This window comes from Alligator sinensis, unplaced genomic scaffold (assembly GCF_000455745.1).
Source record: "Alligator sinensis unplaced genomic scaffold, ASM45574v1 scaffold739_1, whole genome shotgun sequence".
In the NCBI taxonomy this organism is placed as follows: Eukaryota; Metazoa; Chordata; order Crocodylia; family Alligatoridae; genus Alligator; species Alligator sinensis.
Window position 1 is genome coordinate 80,038 of NW_005843150.1, and position 17,941 is coordinate 97,978.

Here is a 17,941-nt window from a genome sequence, read left to right on the forward strand (position 1 = left end):
TCTTAGTGAAGTCAATGGCAGGACTCCCACTGGCTTTTATTAGGGCCAGATTTCACTCAAGATATTTAGTCCATGTTTCCTTTGTCTGATTTCAAGTTTTGCAAAAGACTATACTAACCTGAATAGCATTACTACATTGTAAATGAAAGATCAAATCTAACAATACAATACCTGTCAGTTCTGTTCTGTAAGACTATATAGCATCCTCCACTATTAGCAATTAAAGCAGCATATCTGAGGTCAGTTATTTGTGTATTTGAGATTGGTTTTCCATCCAAAAGTTAGAAATATACATAAAAAGGATAATTTTAACAAAAATAAATACACAAAATAATACAAAAATGATTGATAAAGAGTGCAATTTGAATAGACAAGAGACAGAGAAATAATCACTCATCTGGGGTGAATTCCTGGTGTCACTGAAATCACAGAGGCCAAAATTTCTGCCAGGCCTCAGAGCAATATTTTGCTGCAAGTTCTCAGTATTTAGAATGCCCAAGTACAGCAATTATATAGTACATAAGGAAATGATTAAAAAAACCTCACAAAATTTATGGCATCATTTCTAAAACAGATTTAACATAAAGCTACCATATAATATGTACATATACACTTCACAGACTACATACACAATTTTTGGTTACTAAAACTTCATGCTTATTGTCACATTGTTTTTGACAGACTCAAAACATTTGCATGTCTTGAATAATTTGTAAACATTTGTAAATAAAGTCTTGAAAACAGATTCAATAAACAAAAAGCTCTCTCTACAATGAACCGATTTTGGCACCACTTAATACAAGGTATGCAACTCTCACTGCACACACTATCAACATTGGATCTCCATAATAAGCACCTGTCCGTTAGCACACTAGGCATACATTCATTAAAATAAATAAGATTGTAGAGGCTTCAATGAATTAGTATCTTAGGCTACGAAACTTTGGCTTTCTCAGGCTAAGCATTGGTTGCTTAATTGTGGGTTTGTTTTCAAGTAGTATTGCCTCGCTTTCCGTAGTTGGGAATCTGTTCTGGTAGATCAGAGGATATTCCTTCTGAAACTGAAACATAAAAGAGCTATTACAGCAGGCTCCACTTAAAAGCAGATATGCAGTAACCCTACTGGGCACAGTGGAAGATACCTCTCCTATGACACCCTATCTTACAAGGATGGCTTTGTGTCAGATTAAAGTGTAAACAGACATTTTATGGATACCCCATTCTTTTGCTTGTCTCTCTGAAAGTCTACAAAAGTGCTACTCTACCCTGCCTTGCTTTTTGTCAGACCTCATTTTTCTTCATATCTTCACTTTACCTTTTCTTTTCAGAAATACATCATGGATTGATTTTCCTGTTTTCAGCACACTTTTCTCTCTCTGCCCTTACCCAGAGAGTTGTTGGAAGAGAAAGGTGCTAGAATACCTACCCGGGTTGGTGCGACTAAATTGTGGTCAGGAACTCAAACTTTCATATCAGACTCTGATAGATAAACATGTGATAACTTTGACATTTTATAACCTTTCTATCTACTGCTGAAAGAGGAAAGATGTTTTTCCTTTTCCCCATTCCTTTTCCATAGTCTCCTGGCTATTGTGATTATGACAGAGGTAGTCAAGCACTCTGTTATCCTTTCCCCAGTCAATACTTGCTACTTACCTCTCCATTTTGAGTAATAGTCAAAGCTGACTGACGAATACATAAGCACCTAACAACAAAGCAACATTGACACTATTCTTATTAGTTTAGCCATTACCATTCGATTCTGAATATTAATTTGAATATTTCCTTTTTCTAGAACTTGGTAAAATTATGAACAGAAGAGGAACCACAGTCACCTGTCTGCTAGCATTGATGTCTGGTTGGTTATCTTTTAAGACCCGTAAGTATTATTTAAATGGAAGCTTAGATTCTTCAGGTATTGATAAACACTTCCCCAGGAAAGTTTCCTACTAAGCATATGACAGCATATTTGTCAAACTGTTCCAATATGTCAAAAGCAGGTTTCTAAAACCAGACTGACTTCCCATCATCTTTTCTATGTTTTTTTCCTGCAGAGCCCAGGTAGTGAGAGGAAAAATTAAATAATATATAAACACTATATAATAACAACAAACATTGCTTTTCCTTTAGGTGTACATCCACTTTATTTCTGTGTCCTTCTCATTCACCATGCAGAGGCCTGTAAACCACACCATCATTTTCAATAATATGTGGTAATCAGTGGAAAGCTTGGGGGGGGGTGTGTGTACGCATGCATGTGTGAGTGTGATATACATATATAAACACGTCAAATTTAAGACTACCCCCCACTAATTAGATTCTATACATGGAAAGTAAATTTGCTATAATTTTCCAGGAGCGTACACGGTAGCTGTGCTGGTCTGAGACAAGAAGACATACAAAAAAATAGAACTCTTGGTTCCAAAATGATACCTTTTATTAGTGGGTATCATTTTGGAACCAAGAGTTCTATAATTTTCTATGTATAGAATCTTATTAGTGGAAGGTCATCTGAAATGTGTCCCCTACAAAGCTCTGGTGGAGAAAGTAGTGGCAGGGGAGAAAGGGACCCCTGTCCGCCCCCCCTGCCATTTGCCCCGCTTTACTTTCCCCCCTGCCTGTGTCTGCCCCCTGCTGTCTGTCCACTGCACCTTGTGCCTGTGCCTGCCTTCCTGCCACATGCCCCCTGCACCTTCTTTCCACCCCTCCATGAATGTGCCTGCTCTCCACTCCCTACTACTCCATGACTGTGCTTAGTCCCACCTAGCCCCTCACTCCAGGGAGGGTGGAGACAGGCTGTGTGGTCTTCCTGCAAGCTGTACAGGTGGGTCTCCCCTACTCGCCCTTCCCTCTCCACCGCACAGTCTCCCTCACATTCTGCTGGCCACGTGCTCACTCCCCTGCAACACGAGCCACTCTAGCCCAGGTTAGGTGGTGACTCAGCATAGTTTGGTTTCAACTCTGAGCCTGGGGCCAAAGCTGGAGCTGAACTGACGCCTGATCCATATTGGTCAAGTTAAAATACTTTGTTTTTTATTTGAGTAAATACAGTACATATATCATACACAAATTAGATCAAGCTTTTTGCTAATTAACTCATCTTACTGAAAATGATATTATAGTTTATAGGCCTCTGGGTAGCAAATGGGGCAGACACAGAAATAATGTGCATCTACTCTTAATGGAAAAATGGTGTTTATCAGGATGTCACTCCAATCTGAAAAAAAGAAAAATCAAAGTAAACCTGTAGTATCTGCCACTCTACAAGTTATTTTAATTAGTGATGACAGGCAAGATGACTTTTATAGCTCCCAATAACATTAAAAAACCATATAAACAAAACAACCCCCCCACTGCACTACTGTATATTCCTCCTCATTACAGTGTATATCACAAGTCACACACAAAGCTTCTGGGTTTTGGCAGGTATTCATTGACAGTTTAAGTATGCCAACGAGAGAAAGCTGCCAAAGTTTTAATTTCATTTTTCTTCTTCCCTTATTCTGTCTGTTGGAAGAACTGCTGTGTGCTGGTTCTTACTGTTCAGCTACTTAAGAGATTTAATCTACCAGTTTTTAACACAATAACATGTATGCAGTTATGTTCAAGTAATTAGATAGAAATACTCAGTTTCCATTTGTGTAACCAAGTTTAAGAAGTGCTTACAACAGTTTCCTCCCCCCCACAAAAAAATCAGTCTTGTGGAGGCTGGCAGAGGAGAAAAGGACAATGTGGATATTTAAAAGCTGCTTTTTTGGAACTCGGTTTGAGTCATAAGATTGGTTTAGTAAGTTCTAGGACAAGTACAATCATTCACTGCAGAGAGACTTATGAAAGGTTTTTTGTAACAGGAAAAAAATTTCCAGTGTGAACACCTGCCAGAGTTGTTGCATTTTTTGTCTGTCAGGCAACAGATTAGTAGAATCTAGAAGCCTCAGATAATCTCTAGAATATAAAAGTTGTTCAGCATTATCACTATATTCTAAAACATCAAACTACTTTGTCAGAAGAGTATGCTCCCAATTTGGAATGATTTAGTATTACATTTTTAAACCAAAACCCTTTATGTATAATTTTTTGCAACACTTGTTTATCCATTTTAGATAACCAAATTTTATTGATGAAAACACAGGCGATGGTGTGGGGAGGGACACGTACCCACCTTGAGATTGGCTGCCGCTGAAGTCGGCAACGGCTTCAGTGGGCAATCGCCAGTTGCCAGCTGCCCCCCCACCCTCAATGCCGATGCGGCCGGCGCTGTCTGCAGGCAGTCCCTGCTTGCCACCCCCAAAACCCTCCAGGGTCTGCAGGCAGTCCCTGCTCGCCACTATGGTGTCCCCCTAGTCATTCACGGATGAGGATACACCAAGTGGGGAGATCATGGAAAGGGAACTGGCATCTAGAAATCAGACAAAATAGTTTATTCATGTCACAGCATTGGTATTTAATGCAGTGTTTTAGAATATAGCGATAAGACTGAACAACTTTTATATGCCTAGAGATTATCTGTAGAATGATTTTGTATTTTGGTCTTACAGTACATTTGGCCGTACTGATAGACAACATGAAGTCTTGTACTAGACAGACATTCTCAACTGTGCTGAATAACTTGGTCTGCAGTTTTGCAAGAACACTGCTATACATTTTCCAGGCAAGAAGGTATTGTGTGCAGATTGCATGACCTAGGACAATAATGTTGCAGTGCAGACGTGATTTAAGCTCCCTTTAAAACAGAATCAGAATTGGTCATCATGAAAGCATTTTACCTAGACTAGTTATATCCAGTCCTCTATGCCAGGGGTCATCAACATTTTCTGGTGGCAGACTAGAATGACCCAGCTCAGGTCAGAGGCCAGTACTAGCACCCAGCCCCTACAACACCTTTTCCTTGCTGCCTGGCTTCAGTGGGGTGCAAACAAAGCTCCACTGCGCAGCACAGACTGGGCCCCCTGCCACTGAAGCCACAGTTCCACAGGCCAGATGCAAAGGCTCTGCCAGTTAGATCCAACTATGCACTGTAGGTTGTCAACCTCAGCTCTATGCTGTAAAACTGGCATCCGATTCTAACAGTTCGCTTATATGATGGACTGGGATCCAATTAACAGAGCTCCTATTTTCACTTCTAAATAATTTTAAACATCGTGCACATTATGTGTACACACGTGCTTTTTAATAAAAATTGAAATAATTAAAAAAAATATATAGTTATTTTTTCTTCTTACCTGTTTTAGTTTTTTCTTCTTGTCTTTCAGAGACAAGGTTTTGTCTCTGATAATATTTTCTAAGAGTTCTGCAACTGCAGCTTGGGAGGCAGAAATCCTTTGTTCATCAAACTCCTGGGGAGTTATTCGTTTACAGTACGAATAAGTTGGCAATATAGCACTCATTTCTTCCATGGGATATTTGCACTGCAACAAATAAGGCAATAAAAGTCTACACGTGCTTTAATAATACTGTCCGAGTAAAAAATGATACATCTTTCTTGCATTCAGTTACGTAACTTCAGAGCGCTAAAGAACAGTGGAAAAACAACCTATGATTGTCCAATTAGTTGCACTTTCAAAAACTGCAATTTGAAAGTGAAAGAGTGGAATACAATTTTGTTTTTTCAAATTGGCATTACTAAAAACCAGTAATTTCTAAATAGTTATTAGCTAATAGTTCTAGTAACAGGCATTACTAGAAACCAGTAGTTTCTAAATAGTTATTAGCAAAAGTATTTCAACTTTTATTACTGGACCCACCTGAGCCGTTTTCATATATGCTATGTGATCTTGCACTGCAGCCTGTAAATAAGTTGGGACCTGAAAAATTTCTTGTTGATGATCCATTAGAAATGAAACTAATCTTGTGGCAAGTAGCTCATCAAGATCTACTTCTTCCGCACAGCATAACACACAGCGAGAAAAAGTCTGTATCATCTGGAAGTATTTAGCAGATGGTCAGTATGCAAAAATTATAATTATTCTCCAGTCTAGCTATAGCTCCAAACTGCTTTCCGTTCCACATACTTAAATCACAGCACACCTTCATAAGCACTGACAGACACTGCTGGATCAAGAAGGAAATTGCTTATCATTTCCCACATTTGAAATAAAACATTTTTTCTTAAAAAGAAACAGAATGATATTTTTTGGTTCAGTCATTATAGAAAAAAGTAATAAGGCCCCAAATTCTTCTCCATCCACAAAACCCACACTTCTCAGAATGGCTAAAGCAGCAGCCTCAAGAAAGCAGAAGAGATTCCCTAATCCTTTCCTAGCAGCCAATGTTTGGGACACAGACATAAGATGCAGGAAACTCTGGCTCAAGTCTCTCCTTTACATAAAAGAAATCTGATGCCCTCTCCTGTTGGCAGTGTTTCACTTTGTACACACTGGAAGCCATTGCAACAGAGACTAGAACCCATCTCTCACATCACTACCAAGCAGAAGTTGCTCTCTCAAACTTACTCTCTGTCCAGTTTGTAGTGTTCAGAATACTCCATGACATGGCAACGGAGGCATCCTTCTGGGAGGTGGGAGATGTGCTTTCAAATCCCCAGAAGAAAAGAACTAAGTTTTCCATATCCTGGGTGAGTGACTAACCACAGGACTGCCAGATGAAGGGTAGGGAATATTCTCCTCTGGTTCTGCAATCTATCCCTTTACTTTGTTGGCCTTTATCATCACAACAAAACATTTCAGAAATATCAAACCAGCTTTTTTCAAAATTCCTGAAATGTTTTGTGTCCCCCCCACCCGAGACAAAGCTATATATTTTGTTTGACCCAAAATGCTTTGACAAGAAAAAGCCAAAAGTTTTACATATGCATTCCTCTGATCCTTCTCCTCCTTACTGACTTTTTGGAATCAATAGCCAAATTCCCACCACCCAATCAAATAATTCACTTAATCCTAACCAGCTGTGGCAGAGCAGAGCAGCACAGGGTGCAGCCCTTCCTACTCAGGCTCCTGACAGCATCTGGCAGGCTGAGTAGGATCAACTGGCAGGCCAGACATGGGCTTCAGGCTGTGTTTTACCAACCCTGCATTATAATGACACAAGGTCTAGTGCCTCTTTATTATATATTTATTTCTATTTATTGCCACCCCTCCCAAAAAAGGTTCATGGAGGTTTACAAAAGAGAACAAAATAAGAGAAAGAGTAAGTTATAAGACACAACAGAGTACTAAAATAACCTACGGAGCAAAACCTCCCTAAACAATATTGCGGCTTAGCCTTGTCTGCTAAATGAAGTAATATTAAGAAAACAATGATAATAGTGGATACTGAAGCTTTTGAAAGCTTTTTTAACTTTCTCCCAATTATGTAGGTGGTCTAATAAAAGATATCACCACAAAAATAGCCTTGCCTCTTATTTCAGCACCATTTTTATATTACTGGGTGTATTCAATTTACCTATCCTATTAGAGAGTTGTCTTACCAGAGATCTGGTGCCCATTGCATCATGAAGTCGTGGCATATCAACATTTTGGCTGATTCGAGAGATCATGCGCATTAGGAGTTGAAGCCTTCTACGATTTGGAGGAGGAAGCAACAAACAACATATTTGTAGTGCTTCAACAGCAACTCTTTCTATGTGAGGCTGTAGGAGATCTACAAGTTAATTGTAAACAACAGCTATCATTAAATTTTGAAATGATCTAGAGCAGATTAGAGAAATACCATTTTTTCCCATGTAAAACAATAGGTATTTTATAACAATCTGCACTAATATAGAATTAAGAATCAATTTGCTATTTTTTTTCATGGTTAATGCCTCATTTTGTTGACATACATTATTGAAACAGTTCAGGAATGTAACAAAAGCTATTTCTCAGAGTAGAGTTCTCTTTTCTTAAAACTATATTATGTATCATTTAGCTTATTTATAAGCCTCTAAGGACTCCTTAAAATTTCTACCTTCACGTTTCAATAAGAGTAAAAAAAACCCCAAACCAACCTGCTACCTATAAATAGGATGATCTGCCAATTCCTTTCTTTTTCTCAGATGTCTGGATTATGAGGAATATCACTTACCCGAAGCCAACATATGCAGGGTAAATTGCTGATATATTGGTACTTAGGGAAGAGATATTATTACATGCTGGCTTGTATTATGGAAGATATGATAGCTTGCATTTAAGAAAATTAGTTAAAATTACTTAACTTCATAACTATTAGAATGCTCTTTAGACAGACTATCGTGTACAGATTTTGCTTTTTAAATAACAAACAATGGGGCCAAAGATAGCAGGGAAGCAAAGACTAGTTAGTTTATACAGTAAGCAAATAACACATGCTTTGGAAAACAATCTTACTTTGCGTGCCAGTCAACATAAAGGTAGCTGAAGTAAAAGAGTTTTCAGAAAGTTCTACTGTGCTTTTGCAGAGTCTTTTATTGACAGTGATATCAGAATCTCCAGGATCATTTTCTACAGTAGTTGCCAGAACAGTAGGACTTGGTTTCCCTGGTCCGAAATGAAGCTCAGGACCTGGTTTTACTATTATTTCAGCAACTGGTGTATTGATGCCAGAGAAGTTTTTGAAGTTATTGCATCCAAGCAAACTCTGGGATCTACATAGTTGCTTTGATCTGTAATTTCCATTACACAGTTCTTGGTCCTGGACAATTGATGCAAACTCTCTCTTGAAAGCACAGGGTTGTCTTTGGCCAGTGCTGTCTGAATGAAGATCCACAGATTCTCTTTTGTAGTCATGGTGCAGTAGTTGGTTCTCATTTTTTTTGCCCGATATTATGTTAACATCAATGTGACAGAGGGAATTTGATTCTTGTTTACAACGAGAACTTGAAACAGTATCTACAATTCTTTCCAAAGAAGAGCACCTTTTCCTAAATTTTTGAGGTTGTGCCTGTTCATTCGTTAAACCTGAAAGATTTTGACAGCTTCCTCTTAGTAGGCGATCAGTACTGGCTCGTTTACATGCCAAAGCATATCGCTGTGATTTCTTGGCACATCCTTTTTGAAGATTATGTTCATTTTGAAGACTATTTCCAGAAGTCTCAGATGCTTCCTCTTTTCTCTCAGGCTCTTTACGAAGTAAACTTAGAAGAAGACATTCAGTTGACTTGAAAGAGTTCAAATGCAGTGTTTTTGAAGGCTGTGGGTTACATGCCTCATCTTGGCTAGAATGTTTTCCATTGGATCTATTTGGAATTGTGATGTAGCCACACACAACTATCAGAAAATGAAATACAAATTAAGATGCAAGTGATGTGAAAGTGGACGAGATAAGAAAGAGCTAAGTAGATAAAACAGAGTCAACATATATAAAAGACACTAACATACAGTTCACATTGTTAGTAATGTCTACAAAAGCATTAGCTCAATGAGAAAGCAATTTAAACAAGACACATGCAATAAATTAGGCCATACATGTAAGACAAAGGACAATTAAACTTGACACCTAGCTTTCAGGAACAAGACTAGGATTAGTCTATATTATTTTAAATTATGGTTATAAAATCTAAGGAATATCAAGCCAGACACTTTGATTAAAACAAGAATCTAATTGTATTTCAATTTACACTGACACACAGAACTACTACAGCAGATTCCCATTGACATACCAAAAAGAGCCCAATATCTGTTTTCAATTACATATGTACATCCCTGTTGCGTCAAATTTGCACTTTGGGCTTTAAAAAAAACCAACCTGAGTTATTTCTAAATCGTACATACCCAAAATGTTCACAAACAGTTCATAGTACTCAAAAGTAAGCAATGGTTCAGGGAGACTAAGGAAATAATCAGCAACTGTTCTGAATACATCCCGTTCAAAACCAATGTAAGTTGGCTGGCTCAAGTCATTACTTCTGGGCCCTAAAATAAAAACAAGGAAGTTCGTGGTAGTGTAAGTCTCATAATAAACACGTGTAAATAAACCTGCAATGTTAGCAGGTAAAAAAAAGCCGGAATGGCCCAGTATTTTCAAGGAAGTATGTGACTGATGGACACTATAAAAAACATTTTACCAGAAGTTCAATTTTCTTTAACTTGTAAGCAGAAGTAAAAGGTTCAGTATAGCAACAGATAGTCAAACAAACTGCATCCAACAACAAAATTTTAGTCACTAGAACCCTGCATGGATAATCCCATCTTCTCCGATTAAGCAAACTCTTTACACAACAAAGCATCTTCAAAAAGGGGAGGGTAACACATAAACAAACATATTATGGCCATTAGTCAATTTTCCCCTTTCTCTCATTAAGCTAGAGTTTCCTCTACAGGTAACCCTCCCTCATACTACAACTGAAAGAGATGGCAAGGTAAAGAAAAATACCATCTTTTGCTTCAAAATAAAAATGACCAATGAATATTTTAAATACATTAATTAATGTGTAAACAACGCAAAGTTTTATAAATTTTCATAAGGTCCATAACTCACTAAATATGTATATTATGCACTCAGTACAATGGTACTTCATTTTTTCCATATGCATATACTTCCAGTCCTAGTGTGCAGAAAAGCTTTTGCTTTAATTATTTTAGGTTTTAGTTTAACTAGCAGGTGCAAAGGGAATATACCCACTTGACTGATTTATTCAGAATTAAGAAACAGATTGGGAGCTGAAAAAAAACCCAAAAACAGGAGAGAAGATTTCTGTTTCTAATCAATGAATGAAAGCCAAGATATGGCCAAAGTTATTTAAGAGTGCTGACAGAAGTGATGTTTTGTCATACAATCAGTCACTGAAAGCGCTCTACAGCCATGCACTGACAGAAGTGCATGGCTGCAGAGTGCTTTAAAAAGTGCCACAAATGAACCCTCATTACACGAGGGTTCAGATGAAGGTGCTCCAATCCAAAACGGTGCGACTCCATTAACTTCTGTTGGTGCACGCTGGGAGCAGGGCTGGGCTGAAGCAGCCAGGCCCCATCCCTGGTGTTGTCTACAGGATGGGATGGAGGGGGAGAAGAGGGGAAGGAGGTTCCATCTGGCGTTTGCCCAGCCTGTGCTGGAGGGTGGGGCAGGTGAATTGGAGCCCCCCCCATGCAGGGCTCCAATCCACCTGCTCCCCCACTCCAGTGCAAATCCCAGAATGGACCTCTCTCCTCTGTCTTCTACTCCTCCCGTCCTGAGACAGCTAGGGGAAGAGGCTGCAGACATTAAGCCTCACTTGCTGGATCAACTCTGAAGTGGGGCTCAATCCTCCACCCTCCTGATCCAACAGTGAATGTCTGTTGGGTCCGGCGGGTCGGTCTAATTCATGGCATTTTCTGTAAAGCACCATGAGTTAGATGGGGAAGCTGCATGTCTGTCAGTGCCCTAAGTGCCTAAACTTCAAGGTTAGCACTGGGGTGGGGGGGAATTTACAACTTTGACTTAAATTAATTCAGCCAACTCTGTCCTGTTTCCTCCCCGTTTCCTGCAGTGATCTTCCTAGAAAAGACTATGGGTTTTTAGGCATTGTGGGTAAAGCAGTATAAGTCACTCACCATAAGATGACAAACCTCAGGTAGAATTGTACTTGTGTTCAATAGCTGTACTTGCTACCGAGTACTCATCACATATGCATTTCTGTATAAACTAGTGGTGCTCAACCTTTTAGCCCCATGGGCCAGATCAGTGGTGTGGAGCCAGTCTATAAGCCAGATCACCCACTCCCTTCCCTCTCCTCGGGTTGCACCCTGCACTGCCCCAGTTGTGCAATTTAATGTGCAGGACCAGGCTATCTGCTAATTTGGTAGCAGATAAGCAGTGGTACCACCCCTCTGCTGCCAATTTTTCAAACCCGTGGGAAGCCCTGTGGGCTGGATGACATGCTACCAGGGGCTGGATCTGGCTAACAAGCCAGGGGTTGAGCATCCCTGATATAAACAATCTGACTTAACAGAAGGGGACAATTGTAAAACTAGAATAGACCTCTAAGAGAGTTCCTGCCATTTTTAATTTCATTTGGAAAACCTTGACTTAAGTTTTGCATGCTGCTTTAAGAGGGACTACTTTGTAGGGCTGTTTGTTCGCCAATTCGATTCAGAGGAGATTTGGCCCAATTCGACAGCCGAATCTCCAAATCCAAATCCAAACGAGACACCCATTAAAAGGTCTAAATTGAATCCGAAGCCTCTGAACTGATTTGGAAAAGATTCGGAGAGATTTAGAGAATCAGATTGGCCGGGGAGAAGCAGGGACATCCGGGCGGCTGCAGGTTCTCCTGAGGCTCCTCCGGCTGTGCCTGTCTCTCCCCTGGCAGGGGGAGCCGCGGGAGAAGCTCCCCATGGCTGCCCTGCCTGGCCCCATCCCCTGCCCCCTGGCACTTTCATGAACCCCACACTCACCAGCTGTAGCAGTAGCGATCAGGGCCTCTGGGGGCTCATGGCAGCGCAGCAGAGATTGCCCCCTCTCCCCCCTGCCCCGGTGTGGCAGCTGCCCCATGGTGCATATGCAGCGTAGCTTGGTAGAGCATTGAGCATTGCTGGGCTCCGGTTGACACGTGGAGCCATACCTTTTTAGATTTTTATAGGGAAGAAGTATATCCATGATACCAAGCCAGATATGCAATGATAAAATTTGTGGACCGTATGGATATATACAAATTTCTTAATACTAGAAATAATTAATTACAGGGGCACTAAATACTTGCATTCTACACAAAAGCATGAGCAGGAAACATATACTGTGATTGATGACTCACATTCTACAGGTGTTGGAAATGCAGTTCTATCACAAAATACCATTTTAGGCAGAGAAAGTGGGTAGCTACTAGATCAGCCTACCCTGGGAAGTAGTGATTCATGAGGCTCACTGATCTGTTCCTAATGAACTACCACTATGAAAGAGATTATGCTTTAAGCGTAAAACTTCCTGAGATGGTCTGGAGAGAACCCAGAGAAAGACAAGGAAGATGGGTGGGAAACTAGCTGCAGGGTCGGATACTAATCGACGGATCTGTGCCGACCTGGTGGAAGGTAGCCAGTGGGGTCTCCCAGGTTTTGGTGCTCGGACCAGTGCTTTTCAACATCTACATCAATGATCTGGATGTGGGGGTGAAGAGCACACTGGCAAAGTTTGCTGACGACACTAAGCTTTGGGGAAGTGTGGCCATGCCTCAGGGTAGGCGGATCTAGACAGATTAGTTAGACGGGCGGACCAGAACCAGATGCATCACTGAGAAGTGTAAAGTGCTCCGTCTGCGGAGGAAAAATCCACAACACTTACAGGCTCAGTGGTGCTACACTAGCTAGCGCCATGTCTGAAAGGGACCTGAGGGTCATAATTGATCATAAAATGAATATGACCCACCAGTGTGATGCTACAGTTAGCAGAGCAAACAATATGCTGGCATGCATCAACCAATGCATCTCAAACAAAACTAAGAAAGTTATTCTCCTGTTGTACTCTACATTGGTGAGGCCGCAGGCTGGAGTACTGCATCCAGTTTTGGGCGCCACGCTTCAAAGAGGATGTGGAGAAGCTTGCAAGAGTCCAGACAAGCGCCACTCATATGATTAGAGGCCTGAAGAGCAAGCCATACAAGGAAAGGCTGACAGATATGAGACTGTTCAGCCTAGAAAAGAGAAGACTTTGGGGAGATTTGGTAGCAGCTTACAAATATATCAGGGGTGAGCATCAGGAGCTAGGCAAACCACTGTTCACCAAAGCACCCTAGGGGAAAACCAGGAATTTATGACTGTTTCTCCTAGGAGGTTTCAGACTGGTTATAAGGAAAAACTTCTTTATGGTTGGTGTGACCAGAATCTGGAATAGACTCCCAGCAGGGATGGTGCAGAGACCTACCCTGGAGATCTTCAAAAGGAGACTGGATGCACACCTTGGGGTTATTTGGCCCCAGCAGTCTTTCCTGCCTAGAGCAGGAGGGCTGGACCCTATGATCTCACAAGGTCCCTTCCAGCCTTAAATTTCTGTGAATCCATGAATCTGTGAAGCTCTACAGTAATTTACACTTCCGCTTCAACTGAGTGATTTATATTGTAGAAATGATGGAAGATATTTAACAAGTTTTCAAGGAAAGTATGCAAAAAGTATAAAAATTCAATTTCTCCACTCACCCCCATATTAAAGAATGACTTACCAAAAAGTTTAAACACAGGTGTTTATGTTAGGTCACTTTAGTGCTTTAAGGAACCAACAATTCTCTCCCCCTTCCCCCAGAACCCATTCCACTTCTTTTTCCTAATTTAATAAGACAAAAGTAAAGGTTATTTTTGTCTGGCTCAAGAGGAGGCAATGAGGAACATTATATTTACAGGAGAGAGGAAATTGTTTAATTTTTCTATGCTCATAGATTCATAGATGCTAGGGTCGGAAGGGACCTCAATAGATCGAGTCCGACCCCCTGCATAAGCAGGCAAGAGTGCTGGGTCTAGATGACCCCAGCTAGATACTCATCTAACCTCCTCTTGAAGACCCCCAGGGTAGGGGAGAGCACCACCTCCCTTGGGAGCCCGTTCCAGACCCTGGCCACTCTAACTGTGAAGAAGTTCTTCCTAATGTCCAATCTAAATCTGCTCTCTGCTCGCTTGTGGCCATTATTTCTTGCAACCCCCGGGGGCGCCTTGGTGAATAAATACTCACCAATTCCCTTCTGTGCCCCCGTGATGAACTTATAGGCAGCCACAAGGTCGCCTCTCAACCTTCTCTTGCGGAGGCTGAAAAGGTCCAGTTTCTCTAGTCTCTCCTCATAAGGCTTGGTCTGTAGGCCCTTAACCATACGAGTGGCCCTTCTCTGGACCCTCTCCAGGTTATCCGCATCCCTCTTGAAGTGCGGCGCCCAGAATTGCACACAGTACTCCAACTGCAGTCTGACCAGTGCCCAATACAGGGGAAGTATCACCTCCTTGGACCTATTTGTTATGCATCTGCTGATGCACGATAAAGTGCCATTGGCTTTTTTGATGGCTTCGTCACACTGCCGACTCATGTTCATCTTGGAGTCCACTAGGACTCCAAGATGAGAAATCAGCATAATGCTGTAGAATCAGCATTATGCTGATTCTACAGTGCAAGTACATATGCCTATATATTCCATATGTTTAACAAATTATCTTTCAAACAATAATAGGAACTAATATAATGGTTCTTAGAATGGCAATAATGAAATGTTCACTCCTGCAACGAGAACAAGTGTTTTATCAGAAGCGCCAGAAATTTAAGTCAGCTGGGGCTATATGCAGAAAACGCAACATAAAGTATAGGTCAGGCTAAGACAGAAATCTCTCCATGGTTTGTCTCAGACCTTTATTGTGAATTCTTTCACAGCCTGAAAGAAGGTAGATTAAGTCCCTGAAATTCTCCTCTGCAAAAGGAAACACACAAGAGACACTGTCAGAGAACTCAGTTTCATGTTTGATTGGCTCCCTAACTTCATGGTTTTCTTTAAAAACTGACACCCTGTTCCACCTTCCTGGTCTCCAGGAAGTACGGGTCCATATAAAATTAAATAAAGCTGCATTAAATTTTCCCACAGACTGGATTGGGAAAGGTGGCTGCTTTTCTTCTCCCTAAATTAACCTGTCAAGGTTGGTTGATGATCTCTTCTGCACAGACACACAGGACGCAACCTAGCATTAATTAGCTAGTCTGCTATATCAGGGGTTGTCAACCAGGGGTACACGTACCTTCGGGTGTACTTGGAAAGGGGTTAGGGGGTATGCAGGGGTGGGTGGGGACAGAGCGCCACCACCACCGCCACCTCCCAGGAGCAGGGCTGGGTGGGGGGTGGGGGAGGGCAGCAGCTCCCTTCTGCAGGCCACACAGGCGCTGCCCGGCTGGCCAGACATGGTAGGGTGGAGGGAGCTCATAAGCAGTGGCTAACGCTGTCATCCACTACCCTGCATCACAGCCACCCCATGCAAGCCCCCCCCGACCCTGCTCTGTGTCTGGCTACCCCCCACCACTCCACCGGAAGTGTACACAGAACGGTTACACCCCTTGAAAAAAAAAAAAAAAGGTTGAAAACCCTTGTGCTACATGATTAGGATTCCTTCTCTCTCTAATGTACATCACATAATGACATTACTCTTACCCCTTACCACTTATTGGTTATGTTTGTACATAGTAGTTTTATCTCCTCTAAACAGATCACATTTCTAGATGCATTTCTGTATGAATTTCCTGTATGGAAAAGCCTAGATCAACATGTTTATAGGTCATCATTTAAAAAGATTTCCACCCCCAAATGAGCTTCTACAATTTCAAAGCTGCTTTGTTTTTAATGACTTACAGTATGCTAGGCACTTCATAGCTGACAATACCCAATGAGGGAGGTCTTCTACAAAACAAAAAAAACACAAATAAATTAGCAACCAATATATTCTGCTTGCCTTAGCCAGCAGACAGTAATATAATTTTAAACATAGAAAATCACATGACCTAAATTAAAAATAATTTTATATATATAGATATAGATACATACACACTGTTAAAATGCATAGAATGTATGTATTTAAATTCTTTAGGCATAGATTTTAGAATTCCATTAATTTTCACTTACATTTGGAAAGAATAGCAGGCTCCCAAAACTAGCACATTAAGCCAATCTGCCTTAATTTTTCCGCATTTACTTACACTGTTTAAGAATAACTAAAAATTACAGGTAACTTGAATATGAAACAGAAAAAAATAATCCAACCTGATTTGTTTTGCAGAACAACAACACCATGTTTACTTGTGTTAGTCATGTTATATATGACATCCTGAGGAATTATTTGTGTTGAGTGCAAGACTTCTTCCAAAGACGGTAAGCCTAAAATTGTTTGCAAACTGCAGGAAGAAAAAAAGAACAGATATAATTTCAGAACTTTGGACAGCATATGAATATAAGTTCTTTTAGAAACATTTCAACAAGCAAGAATGCAAAAAACTGGTTTTATGCCTTTAATAACTATTTAGTCCCAGACTAAAAGAAAGGCGAGAAAGAAGGAGGAATGTCTATGGTTAACATTTACTCCTCAACTCCTAAAACATTTTTTCTAATAGCTTTCCAAAATAACACACACGCAGAATGTGAAATACATTTGTTAGCAAGAATACTCATCTTTAACAACATAAATATTGTCTGGTAACTTAAACAAGGGCTTTGAAGTTTAAGCTATGAGTATACCAATAAAGATTTTCTTGGCTGATACCGATACCTGATTATTAACCAGCCATATCAGCTGATACCGATAGAGAGCCAATGAATAGGAATGCAGCCCAGCAGCTTGGAGAGCAGTGCCCTGCTGGCAAGTCTGTGGGTGGGTGGGGGGCAGATCGAGGCCCCAATGGCAAGTGAGGCAGTGGGGCAGGGGCAGCGCCTAGTAGGGCTGTGCAAAACGGCACTGTTCCGTTTCGACTTGCGTTTTGACAGAACAGTGTTTCGTCTTGATTCGTCAAAACAGTTTTGCTGTTTCAACAGTTTGCCCATAGGCTATAACGGGGAGGTGCAAAACAGCCTATAACTTTGTCATTTCTGGCTGGATTTGGATGAAACTTGCAGGAATGGTAGCCCCCTCTGAGGTGCAGAAATGGTAGCCCCTTCTGAGGGCAGAAGCCTGCCAAGTTTCAAGGAGACAGGTACAGGGGTTTGGAGGAAACTGCACCTCAAGCTGCAGACAAGCACAACTCATGACATGGGTGACACTATGTGTGTTAAGGCGAAGCAGGGTGAAAGCTGCAGGCTTGCTAGTCCCTGCTGATGCCACAAAGCTTGCCAGCTTTCCAGGAGATAGGTGTAGAGCAGGCTTGTCCAACATGCGGCCTGCGGGCTGCCATGCAGCCCGCCAAGCCATTTTATCTGGCCTGCAGTGGTGGCGGTGTTGCCGCCGCAGAGCGTGGAGCCACGGCGGCAGCAATGGCACCGCGGAGCTGCTGCTGAGGAGTGCGGCGGCAGTGGCGAGGCGGGCAGGGAGCGTGGAGGGAGTACGGCGAGGCGGGCAGGGAGCGCTGTGGCGCTGAGGCGGTGGCACAGAGTGAGCGGCAGCAGCAGCAGCGG

At 41.4% G+C, this 17,941-nt stretch overlaps 1 protein-coding gene across 1 annotated transcript in view; it reads right to left on the bottom strand.

Annotated features, from left to right (window-relative positions):
• Positions 1 to 6: 6 nt before the first annotated feature.
• Positions 7 to 17,941, bottom strand: part of DEPDC1 (DEP domain containing 1) — a 24,473-nt gene continuing 6,538 nt past the window's right edge. Inside the window, exons 5-12 of the mRNA XM_025194045.1 lie at positions 16,601 to 16,731; positions 16,193 to 16,240; positions 9,687 to 9,827; positions 8,304 to 9,182; positions 7,427 to 7,599; positions 5,745 to 5,921; positions 5,223 to 5,408; positions 7 to 1,061 (exon numbers count right to left, since the gene is read on the bottom strand). Coding sequence (XP_025049830.1) covers positions 921 to 1,061; positions 5,223 to 5,408; positions 5,745 to 5,921; positions 7,427 to 7,599; positions 8,304 to 9,182; positions 9,687 to 9,827; positions 16,193 to 16,240; positions 16,601 to 16,731 — 1,876 coding nt within the window. The 3' untranslated portion in view covers positions 7 to 920. The remainder of the gene's footprint in view (positions 1,062 to 5,222; positions 5,409 to 5,744; positions 5,922 to 7,426; positions 7,600 to 8,303; positions 9,183 to 9,686; positions 9,828 to 16,192; positions 16,241 to 16,600; positions 16,732 to 17,941) is intronic.